At 43.3% G+C, this 15,425-nt stretch overlaps 1 protein-coding gene across 2 annotated transcripts in view; it reads right to left on the minus strand.

The window, feature by feature from the left end:
- Nucleotides 1–15,425, minus strand: part of LOC109919584 (arf-GAP with GTPase, ANK repeat and PH domain-containing protein 3-like) — a 531,088-nt gene that overhangs the window by 153,869 nt on the left and 361,794 nt on the right. For both annotated transcript variants that reach the window (XM_048596313.1, XM_048596312.1), the window contains exon 10: nucleotides 204–308. In XM_048596313.1, coding sequence (XP_048452270.1) covers nucleotides 204–308 — 105 coding nt within the window. The remainder of the gene's footprint in view (nucleotides 1–203; nucleotides 309–15,425) is intronic.

Here is a 15,425-nt window from a genome sequence, read left to right on the forward strand (position 1 = left end):
CTTCTCTCTCCATGTCAGTGCACTACCTCAATCTCTTGTGCTTTAACTCTAGTTGCTTATCTCTTACGTGGATCTTTATCAAAAGCCTTCTTAACATCCATGTACATCACATCCCAGCGAAAATAGAGATGCATTTATGGAGTGCATCCATTGTCACTTTAAGAATGTGGTCACATATTTAATAGCTGAAATCAAATACTTACATGTAAACTGGGATGGTAGGTCAAAACACCATTATCACAGAGTGTCACATACTTCTTCTTCCATTCCTTGTTCAGCGACTTCCCACTCCTCTTCAAGAGAATCCCCTAAAGGACAAACGCACAAAGTCAGAACTACATGCTCCAATAGGAAGAGGAAACTTCATATTCCAGATTGGTACATCAATAGACTTCAGGTGGTTGGCTGAAATTCAATGACTGATAGATGGATTCATAGGATTACAGCAGAGCATTGCCCAAGGCTGTGGAAGTGGTTGCTGAGGTTTATTCTTTCATTCAGTGAGGAATGGGCTTTGCAGCTATCGAAACATGCTAACGTTTCAAATACTGTTTCAGACATCTATACAGTGTTTAACTCCATTTGTCAACAACTGTCAGTGATCTATGACAAGAGAAACTGTGTGGATCAATGCCAGTAAAGATAGCAGTAGAAATTCTTTGGGACAGGAGAATTCAATGACAGTGTAGATGAACACGGTAGTTCACTATGTTACCAATAAATGAGAACACTTTGACAAGCTACAGGAATAGAGGGAAGTGCAGCAGCCAATTTGTGTAGCAGAATGACATAAACAGAAATGAGGTGGAGGTGAAGGGTCAGTGGTATTGCAGTAGTAACCCAGAGATTTGGGTAATGCTCTGGAACCCGGGCTCAAACCTCTTCATGACAGATGTGGAATTTAAAGAAAAAAAATCTGGAACTGAAAAACCATGAAACCACTGTCAACTATTGGCCTTCCATCAATTGCTGGAAGGAAATCTGCCGTCTTTACCATACCGCCATATTGGCCACACATGACTCCAGACCTACAGGAATGTAGTAGGCTCTTAACTGTTCTCTGAAATGGCCTAGCAAGACACTCCGTTTTACTAAATCACTGACAAATCTCAAAAAAGTAATATAACAGGATAAATCACCTGGCACTGGCTTGGGTTCCAGAAATGATAATGACAAACTCAACCCTACAAAGTCCTCTTTACTAACATCCAGGGACTAGTGCAAAAATTGGGAGAGCTGTCTTACAGACTAGTCAAGCAACAGCCAGACACAATCATACTCACAGAATCATACCTTACAGACAATGTCCCTGAAACCACCATCACCACAACATCTCTTGGTATGGTCCATCTCACTGGCATGGATAGTGGTAGAGTGGCAGGATGGACGTGCCCAGAGAATCTTCAACATTGACTACGTACATATGAGCTTCATCAGATGAAACATAGACAAGGGCACTTTCTGTTGATTACTATCACTCACTTCCACCTCAAAGCTGGTGGCTAAATACACCTCCGTGTTGAACACCATTAACAGGAAGCATTATCATAGATGAATAGAGATCTACAGAACATATACTGGCCATGTGGCCTACCGCACCTATACCAACATGAGGGTGGCATGAGTTGAGACTGAACTCTGGGTGGTGGATTTCAATGTCCACCGCCAAGATTGGCTCAGCAGCAGCACTACTGATTGAGCTGGTCAGGTCCTAAAGGACATAGGGGAGGTGAGTTTGGGTTTCTGCATTGATGATGTGGTCTTAGCAACAACTCATGGCTGCTGCTGCGGAAGCAACCTCAGGCCCAGTACGAGACCCAGTGGCATCGGCAGTGGCTGCATCGGCAAGGTGAGCCCAAAGCATTTACATGGTGGTGGTGGAGTTGAGTTTGGGCCGACGTGGTAACAAGTGCCATTGGTGGCATCTGCATTGACGAGGTCCAGCAAGGGCTCATTGTGACGAGGGCACGGTGGAGACAAGATGGCACCGAAGAGTGGCGATTTTACTAGTGGTGGTGGCACGATGAAGGGCACACATGCCTGGCCACCAGGCCCATGATGGAGTTCTTAAAAAGGAGGACTGTAAAGTTGAATACTTTTTCATTATTTCTTTATTTTTCTGCCTTTATATTATATGGTTTGGTTTACTTTTCCGTGTTTTAAGATGGTACTGGAGAGTGGCAACGCTACATAACACTTTTCACTATTATTTTGTCACAAAATACATGTGACAATTACTAAATAAATCAAATCAAATCACTACTAGACTGGGTCTGCGGCAGGTGGTGAGGGAACTAGCAAGAGGGAAAAACATACTTAACCTCAACCTTACCAATCTGCCTGCTGCAGATGCTTCTGCCCATGACAGTATCAGTAAGAGTGACCACTGCACAGTCCTTGTGGAGATGAAGTCTCACCTTCACATTGAGAATAACTTCCATCGTGTTGTGTGGCACTATCACCATGCTAAATGGGACAGACTTCGAACAGATCTCGCAACTCAAGACTGGGCATCCATGAGGCACTATGGGCCATCAACAGCAGCAGAATTGTACTCCAGCACAATCTGTAATATCATAGACTGGCATATACTTCACTCAACCATGACTATCAAGCCAGGTTATCAAAGCAGGAGGGCATGCCCAAATTAGCACAATGCATCCCAAAATATAATTTTTCAACCTGGCAAAGCTACCAAACAGGCTTACTTACCAAACAGCTAAGTGGCAAGTGTAGACAAAGATAGACAATCTCAAATTTAATGGATCAGATCTGAACTCTACAGTAAACTCTACATATCCATTTGTGGTGGATAACTAAATAACTCATTTAAGGAGGAGGATTCTCAAGTATCCCATCCTCAATGATAGAGGCGCCCAGCACATCAGTGCAAAAAATACAGCTGAAGCTTTTGCAATAATCTTCAGCCAGAAGTGCCATGTAGATGGTCCATCTTGGCTTCTTTCCGAGGTCCACTGGTTCTAGTTTACAGCCAATTCAATTCACTCTATGTGATTTCAAAAAATGATTGGATCCACTGGATACTGCAAAGGCTACGGGTCCTACTGACAACATTCCAGCAATGGCATCGAAGACTGGTGCTCCAGAACTTGTCGCTTCCCTAACCAAGCTGTTTCAGCAGAGCTACAACACTGGCATCTACCCACGAGGTTTATACACACCCAGAGGAGTTGGAATCCTGGCTTGCATGTGTTAGCATACCATCTAATGAAATCTGGTCTCAGCAACGATGACCGAAAAATTAACATCAATTGTGGAAAAAATCTACTAAGTTCAGTAATGACCTTTCAGGAAGGAAATCTGACTATCTTACCTGATTTACCACAGCAAGGGGCTGACTCCTAACTGCCGGCTGAAATAGCTGAGCATGCCATTGAGTTCAAGAGCAATTAGGGATGGGCAACAAATACTGGCCTTCAGGCAACATCCACATCGCATTAAAAACACAAAATCGAAAGTCCCATCTGGCATGGAGACTAGGGTGATTGTTAGGATCGAGTCTATTCAATGTATCTTTGCAACCCATTCTGGAGGAGTTGGTGTATCAATGACTTAAGTTGAACACATGGTGACCAAATTTGCAGATGACACAGAGTTAGAAAATGTGTTGTGAAGATGACTTAACAAGGATGCAATTAAATATAGATAAGGTAAATGAATGGGCAAACTTGGGCAAGTGGAGTATAACATGGGAAAATGGGAAATTGTTCACTTTGACAGGAAGAATAAAAAAATTTAAACAGGGAACAACTTCATAATTCCAAGTTGCAAAGGGGTCTAGGTGTTCTAGTATAAGTCATGAAAAGTTAGTATTCAAGTACAGCAAGTAAATATAATTAACAGGATTCTACTTTGCATTATGGGGGGAACTGATCTTAAAAGTAAGCATGTTATACTTCAGTTATACATCTTAAATCTCAAATACTGTCTGCAATTTTAGTCCCATTTAACGAAGGACGTGAATGAGTTGAAAGCAGTTCAGAGGAGGTTTACTACATTGACACCTGGAATGATGAGGAAAGGATAAGCAGACTAAGCTTGTTTTCACAGGAGTTCAGAAGAGCGAAGGATGATTTAATTGAACTGTATAAAATCCTGAATGGTCTTGACAATAAGTCCAGAATGGGGAATTCTGTTTAAAAATTAGGGGTTACCCTTTTAGTACAGAGATGAGGGCAAGATTTTCTCTCAGAAATTAAGCGACTTTGGAACTTTCTGCCTCAGAAGATTGTGAAAGTGGGGTCACTTAATTTTTTAAAGCGGAGGTTGATACATTCTTGCTAGGCAGACAAGACAAAGGCTATCAGAGATAGATGGTAGTATGGAAATTGGACTCATAGATGTTTACACGCATCCATGAGGCACTGTGGGCCATCAACAGCAGCAGAATTATCCTCCAATACAATCTGTAACCTCATGGCCCTATTCCCCTATTCAACCACTACCCTCAAACCAGGGGATCAACCCTGGTTCAAAGGAGAGCACAGGAGGGCATGCCAGGAGCAGCACCAAGCATACCTAAAAATGAGGTGTCAGTCTGGTGAAGCTACCAAAATGCTGCTTGTGTGCCAAACAGCACAAGTGATAGATGGAGGTAAGCAATCCTACAACCAATTAATCAGATCTACACTCTGCAGTCCTGCGACATTAGTTATGAACAGTGGTGGACAATTAAGCAACTCACTGGGGGCAGGACACTGCATAAATATCCCTATCTTTAATGATGGAAGAGCCCAACAAATCAATGGAAAAGATAAGGCCAAAGAATTCGCGAAAAAGTTCAACCAGAACTGCTGAGTAGGTGATCCATCTTGGCCTCCTCCAATGTCCCCAGCATCACAGATACCAGTTTTCAGCCAATTCCATTCACTCCATATGATATCAAGAAACAGTTGGAGGCACTGGATACTTCAAAGGCAATGGGCCCTGACAACATTTCTAGATGAAAGTCATCAGGGTTTGGAAGCTGCGGTCTAAGAATTTTTGGTGAATTTCTGCAGTGTATCTTATAGATGGTACACACTGCTGCTATTGAGTGTCAGTCGTAGAAGGACTGGATGCTTGTGGATGTGGTGCCAAACAAGCGGGGGCTGCATTGACCCTGGATGATGTCAAGCTTCTTGAGCGCTGTTGGAGCTGCACTCATTCAAGCAAGTGGGGAGTATTCCATCACACTTTTGACTTGTGGTGGACAGGCTTTGGGGAGTGAGGAGGTGAGTTACCCGCTGCAGTATTCCTAGCCTCTGATCTGCTCTTGTAGCCACTGTGTTTATGTGGTGAGTCCAGTTGAATTTCTGGTCAATGGCAAACTCATTGGATGTCAAGGGGGCAGTGGTCAGATCGTCTTTATTGAGATGGTAACTGTCTTGCACTTGTGTGAATTGAGTATTACTTGTTGCTTTTCAGCCCAAACCCAGATATTATCCAGATCTTGTTGCATTTGGACATGGACTGTTTCAATATCTGAGGAGTCATAAATGGTGCTGAACACTGTGCAATCATCAGTGAACATCCCCACTTCTGACCCTTTTTTTTAATTCACTCATGGCATGTGGGGGTTGTTGGGTGGTCAGGCATTTCTTGTCCATCCCTAGTTGCCCTCAAGAAGGGAGTGCTGACCTGCCTTCTTGAACTGCTGCACAATAGAGGGAAGGTATTGATGAAGCAGTTAAAGATGTTTGGGACTAGGACATTCACCTGAGGAACTCCTGCAGAGATGTTCTGGAGCTGAGATGACTGATGCCCAACAACCACAGACATTTTCCTTGTGCTAGATATGACTCCAACCAGCAGAGAGTTTGCCCCCAACACCCAATGATTCTAGTTTTGCTACGGCTCCTTGATGCAACACTTGGTCAAACACATCCATGGTGTCAAGGGCTGTTACTCTCACTTCACTTCTGGAATTCAGCTCTTTTGTCCATGTTTGAACCAAGGTTGTAAAGAGGTCAGGAATTTAATGGCCCTGGTGGAACACAAACTAAGTGTCACTCAATAGGTTATTGCTGAGCAGGTGCTGCTTGATTGTACTGTTGCTGACACCTTCCATCGCTTTACTGATGATCGAGAATATACAGATGAGGCAGATTGTCCTGTTTTTTGTGTACAGGACATACCTGGGAAATCTTCCACATTCTCGGGTGGCTGTCAGCATTGTAGCTGTTCTGGAACATCTGAGCTGGGGGCAAGTTCCAGAGCAGAATTCTTTTACACTATTACCAATTTGCTGTCAGAGCCCATAGTATCTGCAGTATCCAATGCCATTTTTTGATAGCATGTGGAGTGAATCAAAATGGCTTAATTCTGGCATCTGTGATGCTGGAGACCTCTCGGGTAGGCCAATACAACCAGAGGCAACTGGACTGTGATCAGGATCTTGTCTGATTTCCTTTCTCAGAATGAGTTCAGTCTGTGTATTCACTCGGTGAAGGTACCTTGTTTCCAATTTGTTGTAAGATGTGTCATAATTTGCCAATTCACGAACACATTTTTACAGAGAACCTTGCAAAGAATAGGAAATACAGGCAGCTAAGGTTGAGAAACAAAATTTACTGAAGAAAGATCTTTTGTAGACTAGAATCAGTTGGACCAACTTCTGTGTCTGCTGCCAGGTCAAAGGCTTTAGACTACATTTCATTACATGAAAAGTAAATGGGAAACAAAGATCAACTGACAATTGAGCTTCTCCTCATTGACACTGTGACTTCTACAATCCTCCCACCAGGCAGGGAGAGGGAACACATTTATCGAAACGATAGTTCAGGACTGAAAATCACTGTGAGTGAGGGAGCTGGGATGACACGAGAACCCCGAGGATATGACTGCAGAGAGGATATGGTTATAACAGTCCCGGCTCTCTTGCATCATCCTGCACTCCACAATCCTAGAGCTCCAGCCTGGAAATCTACATTCTGGCCCAAGGAAGATCCTATATCCAGATCTGATTGGAAGCCAGAGCTCCAGGTTTTTGGATCTACGGGTGCTGATGGTAATGTTGGGCTCCGATTGTTCTAAACAAGTTGTCACTGCAGTCACATCCCAACAGTCCCAGTGCCAGGTCCCTCAAACAGCAACAGTTCAGAAGACAGAATCAGAAAGTGGCAGTGTCTGGGGCAGGAGTATGGTAAAACGGATGACTCCAGACGTAAGAGGTTTATGCAGACCACGGATCTGCAGGCAGGAGGGTGGGTGAGAGAAGAGTCCGAGAGTTAGCCTGGGAGAGAAGCTTCAGGCACAGGGCGTGTCCAATCAGGATGTTTACAGTGGGCAGGTGGGGTTGATAAGGAGGTGCAGGAAGAGGGTGGGTGGGTTTGGTCAGGATGCTCAGACAGTGGGTAGGTGGGCCTGGTTGGGAGGTGCAGGGAGAGGGTAGGTGGGTCTGGTTGGGAGGTGCGTGGAGAGGGTGGGTGGGTCTGGTTGGGAGGTGCAGGGAATGAGTAGGTGGGTCTGGTTGGGAAATGCAGGGAGAGGGTGGGTGGGTCTGGTTGGGAGGTGCGTGGAGAGGGTGGGTGGGTCCAGCTGGGTTAGCCCATAACCCTCTAAACATTTCCTGTCCATATATCTGTTCAAATGTCTTTTAAATGTTTAACTATACCTGCAATAACATCTTTCTCTGGCAGTTCAGCTTTTATATTGATTTCAATGGGAAGTTAGGATTTACGTATAGAGTGAAGGCATCAGCCTGCAAAGAACAAGCACCTAAACATCTCTCTCTCTATCTAGCTCCCTCTCTCTCTCTCTCTCTCTCCTGTGTGGAGAACATAGAACAGTACATCACAAGAATGGGTCCTTCACCCCACCACTTCTATGCCAATCATGATGCCATTCTAAACTGATCCCATCTGCCTGCACATGGTCCAAATTTCCTGGAATGTTGGCATCATTTATTGCCCATTGCTTGTTGACTTGGAGATGAGCTGCCTTCTTAAACTGCTTCTGTCTTTCAGTTGTAGGTAGACTCACTATACCATTATAGATGGAATTCTGACCCAGCAACAGTGAAAGAACGGTGATATATTTCCAAACCAGGATGGTGAGTGGCTCAGACGGGGACTTGCAGGGGGTGGTGCTTCCATTTATCTTCTGCCTTTGTCATTCTAGATGGAAATTGTTTTGAGTTTGGAAGGTGTTGTCTAAAGATCTTTGGTGAATTTCACCAGTGCATCTTGTAGTACTGCTGCTACCGAGTGTCAGTGGTGAAGGGAATGGATGTTTGTGTATGTGGTGCCAATCAAGGGGCTGCTTTATCCTGATGGTGTCAAGCTTTTTGAGTGTTGTTGGACCTGCACCCATCCGAGAAAGTGGGGAGCATTCCATCACGCTCTTGACTGTGCCTCATAGATAGTGGACAGGCTTTGAGGAGTCGTGGTGAGTTACTCACTGCAGTATTCCAAGGTTGTGACCTGCTCTTATAGCCACTGTATTTGCGTGGTTAAACCAGTTCAATTTCTAATCAACGATAGCTCCCAAGATATTGATAGTCTGGGAGTCATTGATGGTAACACCATTGAATGTCAAGGGATAATGGGTAGATTTTCTCTTATTGGAGAGGTCATTGCCTGGCATTTATATGGCACAATTGTTGCTTGCCACTTGCCAGCCCAAGCCTGATGAAGTTTGAGGTCTTATTGAATTTGGACACGGATTCCTTCAGTATCTAAAGAGTGGAAAATGAACAAAAGTACTAGGAGCAAGATTATGCCACTGAACACTTCGAGCCTGCTCCACCACTCAGTAAGATCATGGCTATTCTGATTATGGCATCGCATCCACTTTCCTGTCTACACAATTGAGTAAAGTAGCCACCAATATTGTATTGGAACCACTTGTTTGCAGATCCAGTTAGTTCTAGAATGTGTCTTCTATACACTGATGGGCTGTTATCAGAGTCCATAGCTTTTGTAGTATCCAATTGCAGAATGGGCTGAAGACTGGCACCTGGAGGGAACTCGGGAGGCAGCTGAGATGGATCATCTGGCTGAAGATGCTGAATATGCTGGCCATCCTCCCACATTTCATCATGTAGGTCAAATGTAGGTCCATTAAATTGGAAGTAGGGAACATTATAATGAGGACAAAGAAATTGAAGAAGAATTGAAGATAAATTTTGGTTCTGTCTTCATAAAAGATGGCCCAAATAACCACCCAGATATGTTAGGAAACCAACGGCTGAGCCAGAGAGAGGAACTTAAGAAAATCAGTTAGAATTAAAAAAAATGGTGCAAGAAAAATTAATGAGGTTGAATACTGACAAATCCCCAGGGCCTGAAACTCCACGCTGGAATAGTAAAGGAAGTGGCCCTGGAATTATTGGATGAATTGGAGGCAGTCATCTTCCAAAATTCTACTGACTCTGGAGCAGTTACTATTGATTGGAGGTGGAAGATGTAACCCTACCATTTATAAAAAGGAAGAGAAAAAAAATATATAAATGAAAGAGCAGTTAGCCTAACATCAGTTGTGGGGAAATTGCCAGAGTGTGTTCTAAAGGACGTGGTAACAGAACACTTGGAAAGCATTAACGGGATTTGACAAAGTAAGCATGGGTTTATGAAAGGTAGATCATGCTTAACTAATCTACTGGAGTTTTTGAATATGTAATTAGAAGAACAGATAAGGGAGAACCAGTGGATGTGGTGTATTTAGATTTTCAGAAGGCTTTTGGTAAGGTGCTAGTGGGCAAAATATAAACACACGGGAAGAGGGTATTCTCTCGGCATGGATCAAGAATTGGTTAACAGATAGGAAACAGGGTGTGGGAATACATGAGTCTTTTTCCAGGTGATGAGTAGTGGTGTACCTTAGAGAGTATTGCTTAAGCCCCAGTTGTCCATGATATATAAATGACTTGACAGGAGAATCAAATATACCAATTCCAAATTTGTCAATGACACAAAACAAGGTGGAATTGACAGTTGTATGGAGGATTCAAGGAGGCTTCAGGGCGAACTAGACAAGTTCAGTGATTGGGCAAACATGCAGCAGAATCAGTACAATGTGATTAAATGTGAAGTTATACACTTTGGTGTGAGAAACAGAAAGAAAAAGTATTATTTAAATGGAAATATATTGGGAAGTGCAAATGTACAGAGGGATCTTGGTGTCCTTGTATATCAGTCAATGAAAGTAGACAGGCAAGTGCAAAAAGCAACTCCTAAAACATATTAATGTTGCCATCACTTCAAAAGGATATAAGTTCAGAAGTAGGGATGTTTTACTACAGTTACACAGCACTTTGGTGAGACCACACCTGGAGTGGTGTTTGCAGATTTTTTGGTCTCCCTACCTAAGACAGAATATACTTGCCACAGACAGAGTGCAGTGGAGGATCACTAGGCTGAATCGGGGATGGCAGGACTGTCCCATGAGGAGAGATAGATTCAATTAGGCCTGTATTCACTGAAGTTTTGAAGAATGAGGAGGATCTGATTGAAAAGTGAACAATTCTAACAGGGCTGCACAGACTAGATGCAGGGAGGATGTTTCCTCTGGGTGGGAAGTCTAGAACCAGGGGTCACAGTCTCAGGATAAGGCAATTTAGGACAACGATGAGGAAACATTTCTTCATTCAGATGGTGGTCAGCTGTGAAACTTGCTACTACAGAAGGCTGTCGATGCCAGGTCACTGAGCATATTCAAGCAGAAGATTGCTAAGTTTTTAAACATTAACAGCTTCAACGGGACTGGAGAGAAAGTGGGAATATGGTGTTGAGATAGAGGATCACCATGATCATATTGAATGCGGGAGCAGGCTCAAAAGGCCAGAGAGTTGTTTAATTGGTGATTAACATTCATGTCGTGGATGTGGTAGAACTGCAGAGTTTAAGTCTGATCTGTTGTTTGAAGGACTGTTTAGCATGTCTATGCACAATGCTTCTGCTGGGTAGCTTCAAGTAGTCCTCTTGTTTGGTAGCTTCACCAGGTTAACAACTCATTTTCATGTATAAAAACCGGAAGAACTGTGGAAGCTGTAAATCAGGAACAAAAACAGAAATTGCTGGAAAACTCAGCAGGTCTGGCAGCATCTGTGAAGGAAAATCAGAGTTAACGTTTCAGGTTCTGAGGAAGGGTTACTGGACCCGAAATGTTAACTTCAATTTCTCTCCACAGCTGCTGCCAGACCTGCTGAGCTTTTCCAACAACTTCTGTTTTTGTTCATTTTCATGTATACCTGGTGCTGTTCCTGGTATGCCCCCCTGCACTCTTCATTGAATCGCCTTAATCTCCAGATAGATGGAAATGGTGGAGCTTTTATAGTTCTTCAGAAATTGTGGGCATCACTAGCCAGACCAGCATTTATTGCCCATCCCTAACTGCTACATTACTGTAGGTCTGGACTCACATGTAGGCCAGACCAGGTAAGGAAGTGGATTTCCTTCCCAGAAGGACATCAGTGAACGAGATAGATTTTATGACAATTGATAGAGATCACCATTAAACTAGCTTTTCATTCCATATTTTATTGCTGTTGAATTCAAATTTCACAACCTGTCATGACGGAATTCAAACCCATATTTTGCAGAAACCGGATTTCTACTCCAGTTAACATCACCACCAGAGGTTCCTGATTGTGGTTGAATACTAATCTGTTGCTGTTCATGAGCCACAGTGCATCACAAAGCTGCTAGACCGGTTCAAAATCAATTCCCTTTAGCATGGAGGTAATGCCAACCAATTCGATGGAAGGTATCCGCAATGTGAAAGTGGGATATTATCTGCGTACTGGACACACCTAACAATGTTGTCAAGGTCAATCGTGTTTTTCCTTCTTGTGGTTCCTTCACCACCTGCCGCTGACCTAGTCTAACAGATATGTCCTACTGGACTCAACCAGCAGAGCTGGGCAAAGAAGTGGCAGATGGAATTCATCCCAGAAAAGTGTGAAGTGATTCATTTTGGAAGGTCGGATTTGAATGCAGAATACAGGGTTAACGGCAGGAATCTTGGCAGTGTGGAGGAACAGAGGAATCTTGGGGTCCACATCCATAAATCCCTCAAAGTTGCTACCGAAGTTGATAGGGTTGTAAAGAAGGCGTATGGTATGTTGGCTTTCATTGGCAGGGAATTGAGTTTAGGAGCTGCGAGGTTATGCTGCAGCTCTATAAAACCCTGGTTAGACCACACTTGGAATATTGTGTTCAGTTCTGGTTGCCTCATCATAGGAAGGATGTGGAAGCTTTAGAGAGGGTGCAGAGGAGATTTACCAGGTTGCTGTCTGGACTGGAGGGCAGGTCTTATGAGGAAAGGTTGAGGGAGCGAGGTGTAGAAGATGATAAAAGGCACAGATCGAGTGGATATCCAGTGACTTTTCCCAGAATGGAAATGACTATTACAAGGGGGCATAATTTTAAGGTGACTGGAGGAAGGTATAGGGGAGATGTCAGAGATAGGTTCTTTATACAGAGAGTGGTGGGTGTGTGGAATGCGCTGCCAGCAGTGGTAGTGGAGTCCGATATATTAGAGACATTCAAGCAACTCTTGGATAGGCACATGGATGATAGTAAAATGTAGGGTATGCAGGGTAGTTTGATCTTAATAGGACAAAAGGTTGGCACAACATCGTGGGCCAAAGGGCTTGTACTGTGCTATACTATTCTATGTTCTATCAAGGCATTCTTGATGAGAAGTCCCACACCCAGAGTACATTCTGAAGTCTTGCCACTTCAGACACCACCTGAAGTGGGCATGGGGGAAGCAGATCAGTCAGTGGTAGGAGGTTCCCTTGCCCATGTTTGAACTGGCATCATGGTATCAAGTCAAACATAAGGTCAAAAATACAACTGAGAAACAAGGTGAATACTGAAGGTTCAGAAGTGGGATAAAATAGTAAATAAGAGTAGGAAAGACAGATTATGAAAATAAACTAGCAGCTAACATCAATTGGAATCCCAGCGTCTTCTGTAGCCACTGTAAAACGGTGGTAAAAGGAGAAGTGAATCAATTAGGGGAAAAAAAGGGGATTGCACATGGAGACGGGTCATGGCTGAGGTATTCAATGAATACTTTGCATCTGTTTTTATGAAGGAAGTAAATGTTACCCAGGCCATGGTGACAGAGGAGGCAACTCAGTCACAAGCAGTATTTAAAATTTATTTTAAAAATATATTGGATAGATAATGGATACTTAAAATGGAGATGACATTGGGGCCGGATGAGATACATTCAAGAATACTAAATCAAATGAGAGCGGAAATTGAAGATGCAATAATTTTTCAATATCTCCTAGATTTTGGTTTGTGGTGCTTGAGGACTGGAGGATTGCAAATGTAACATCCATGTTGTAAAGGAAAGCGCAGCAATTACAGACCAGTCAACTTAACTTTGTGGTGGAGAAACATATGAACATAGAAGATAGGAGCAGGAGTATGCCATTCAGCCCTTCAAGCCTGCTCCTCCATTTATTATGATCATAACTGATCATCAAATCCAATAGCCTGTTCCTGCTTTCACCCATTCCCTTTGATCTCTTTAGCCCCAAGTGCGAAATGCAACTCCTTCTTGAAATCTTACAATGATTTGGTCTCAACTGCTTTCTGAGGTAGTACTTCCACATGCTCATCACTCTCTGGGTGAAGAAATTTCTCCTCATCTCAGTCCTAAATGGTTTATCCCGTATCCTTAGATTCTGATCCTTGGCTCTGAACTCCCCTGCCATCAGTAACATCCGTCACGCATTTACTCTGTCTAGTCCGATTAGAATTTTATAGGTGTCCATTAGATTCTCCCTCATCCTTCTGAACTCCAGAAAATACATTCCAAATTGATTCAATCTCTCCTTATATGTCTATCCCGCCATCCCAGGAATGAACCAATGTAAGGTCAACAGAAATGTTTTATAGTTGTTGTTTCGGTGCCTAGCTGGTTTATTTAATAATATTCATTGGATGACGGCATCAGTGGCTAGGCAAGCGTTTATTGCCCATCCCTAATTACCCAGAGGGCAGTTAGGAATCAACCACATTGCAGTGGGTCTGGAGTCACGTGTAGGCAAGACCAGGTAAGGATGGCAGATTCCTTCCATAAAGGACATCAGTGAAATCAGTGGGTTTTTCCTGACAATCGAAAATGGATTCATGGTCATCATCAGACTCTTAATTCCAGATTTTATTGAATTCAAGTTCCACCATTTGCCATGGTAGGATTTGCTGATTGCAGTTGAGTGGCTTACTTGGCCTTTTCAAAAGGCTGTTAAGATTCAACCACATGGCTGAAGAACTGGAGTCAGATGTAGGCCAGACCAGATAAGGTTAACAGATTTCCCTCCCTAAAGGGCATTAGTGAACCAAATGGGTTTTTTACAATCGATAGTGGCAACTAGTGTAGTGATTGTAAGGAAGTCAACTAGATGGATATCATAGAATATGAGTTCCCAGATTGGGGCTGTAAATCTGGTCTAATCAGAGAGGCCTGGCTGATAGATATAAGCAGAAATGTGAGAGGTTCTGTTCACTCTGAGAGCTGGCACTGAGGAAGCTGGATCAGTGTCAAGGAGTTTTCACATGTTAAATAAAGGGTGACTCAGTGATGGTTTATCGGCCTCTGTGGTGTTATTTCAGTGACGACAAGAGAAAAGCACACTCCTGAAGAAATTCACTTGCAACAGTCATCTTTGAGTTGGGTAGCATTTCTAGCATCATGCCATTATTTGGGAAGCTTGACTCATTTGATCCTGGCATCAAAGACTGGGCTCAGTCTGTGGAAAGAATGCGTTATTTTTTCCTGCACAAATGACATTGGGGCAGATAAAAAGCGAGTAATTCAGCTTGTGGACCCGCAGCTTTTTCAGTCATTAGGAGCCTAACTTTCCCCGAGATACCAGATACTAAAGCCTTTCAAGAGTTGACAGATGTAGTTATGGAATATTATGAGCCCAGGCTTCCTCTAATTGTGAGACGTTATTGGTTTTACTTGGCAATTCGCAAACCAGGGGAATCAGTATCGAGAATTTCGTCTAGGTTAAGGTGACTGGTAGAGGCATGCAGCAGCTACAACTGGCTACGTTACGTAGAATGCAGAAAGTGGAGCGTATGAATTGCAGGGTATTCAGATGGAAGTAGACACCCTCACCAGTCCAAGTAAGCTTGGGGAACACCACTTGAGTGAAGGCAATTGTATAATCTCATTCAAGACATAACCTGAACAGAGGAACTCAAAGTCAGTCCACAGCAAAACCCCAAAATAAAGCCAAGCCTTGGCCAAACAGTTCAACTTTCCTTCAGGATCCAGGCTGGCAAGCCATTACATATGGACTTGAGACAGCAAATGAGTCTCACTAGACCTAAACTGAATAAGAGAACTCACAGATAACAAGGTGTAGAGCTGGAAGAACACAGCAGGCCCAACAGCATCAGAGGAGCAGGAAGGCTGACGTTTCAGGCCTAGACCCTTCTTCAGAAATTTCTGAA

This window comes from Rhincodon typus, chromosome 4 (assembly GCF_021869965.1).
Source record: "Rhincodon typus isolate 14 chromosome 4, sRhiTyp1.1, whole genome shotgun sequence".
NCBI classification, from domain to species: domain Eukaryota; kingdom Metazoa; phylum Chordata; class Chondrichthyes; order Orectolobiformes; family Rhincodontidae; genus Rhincodon; species Rhincodon typus.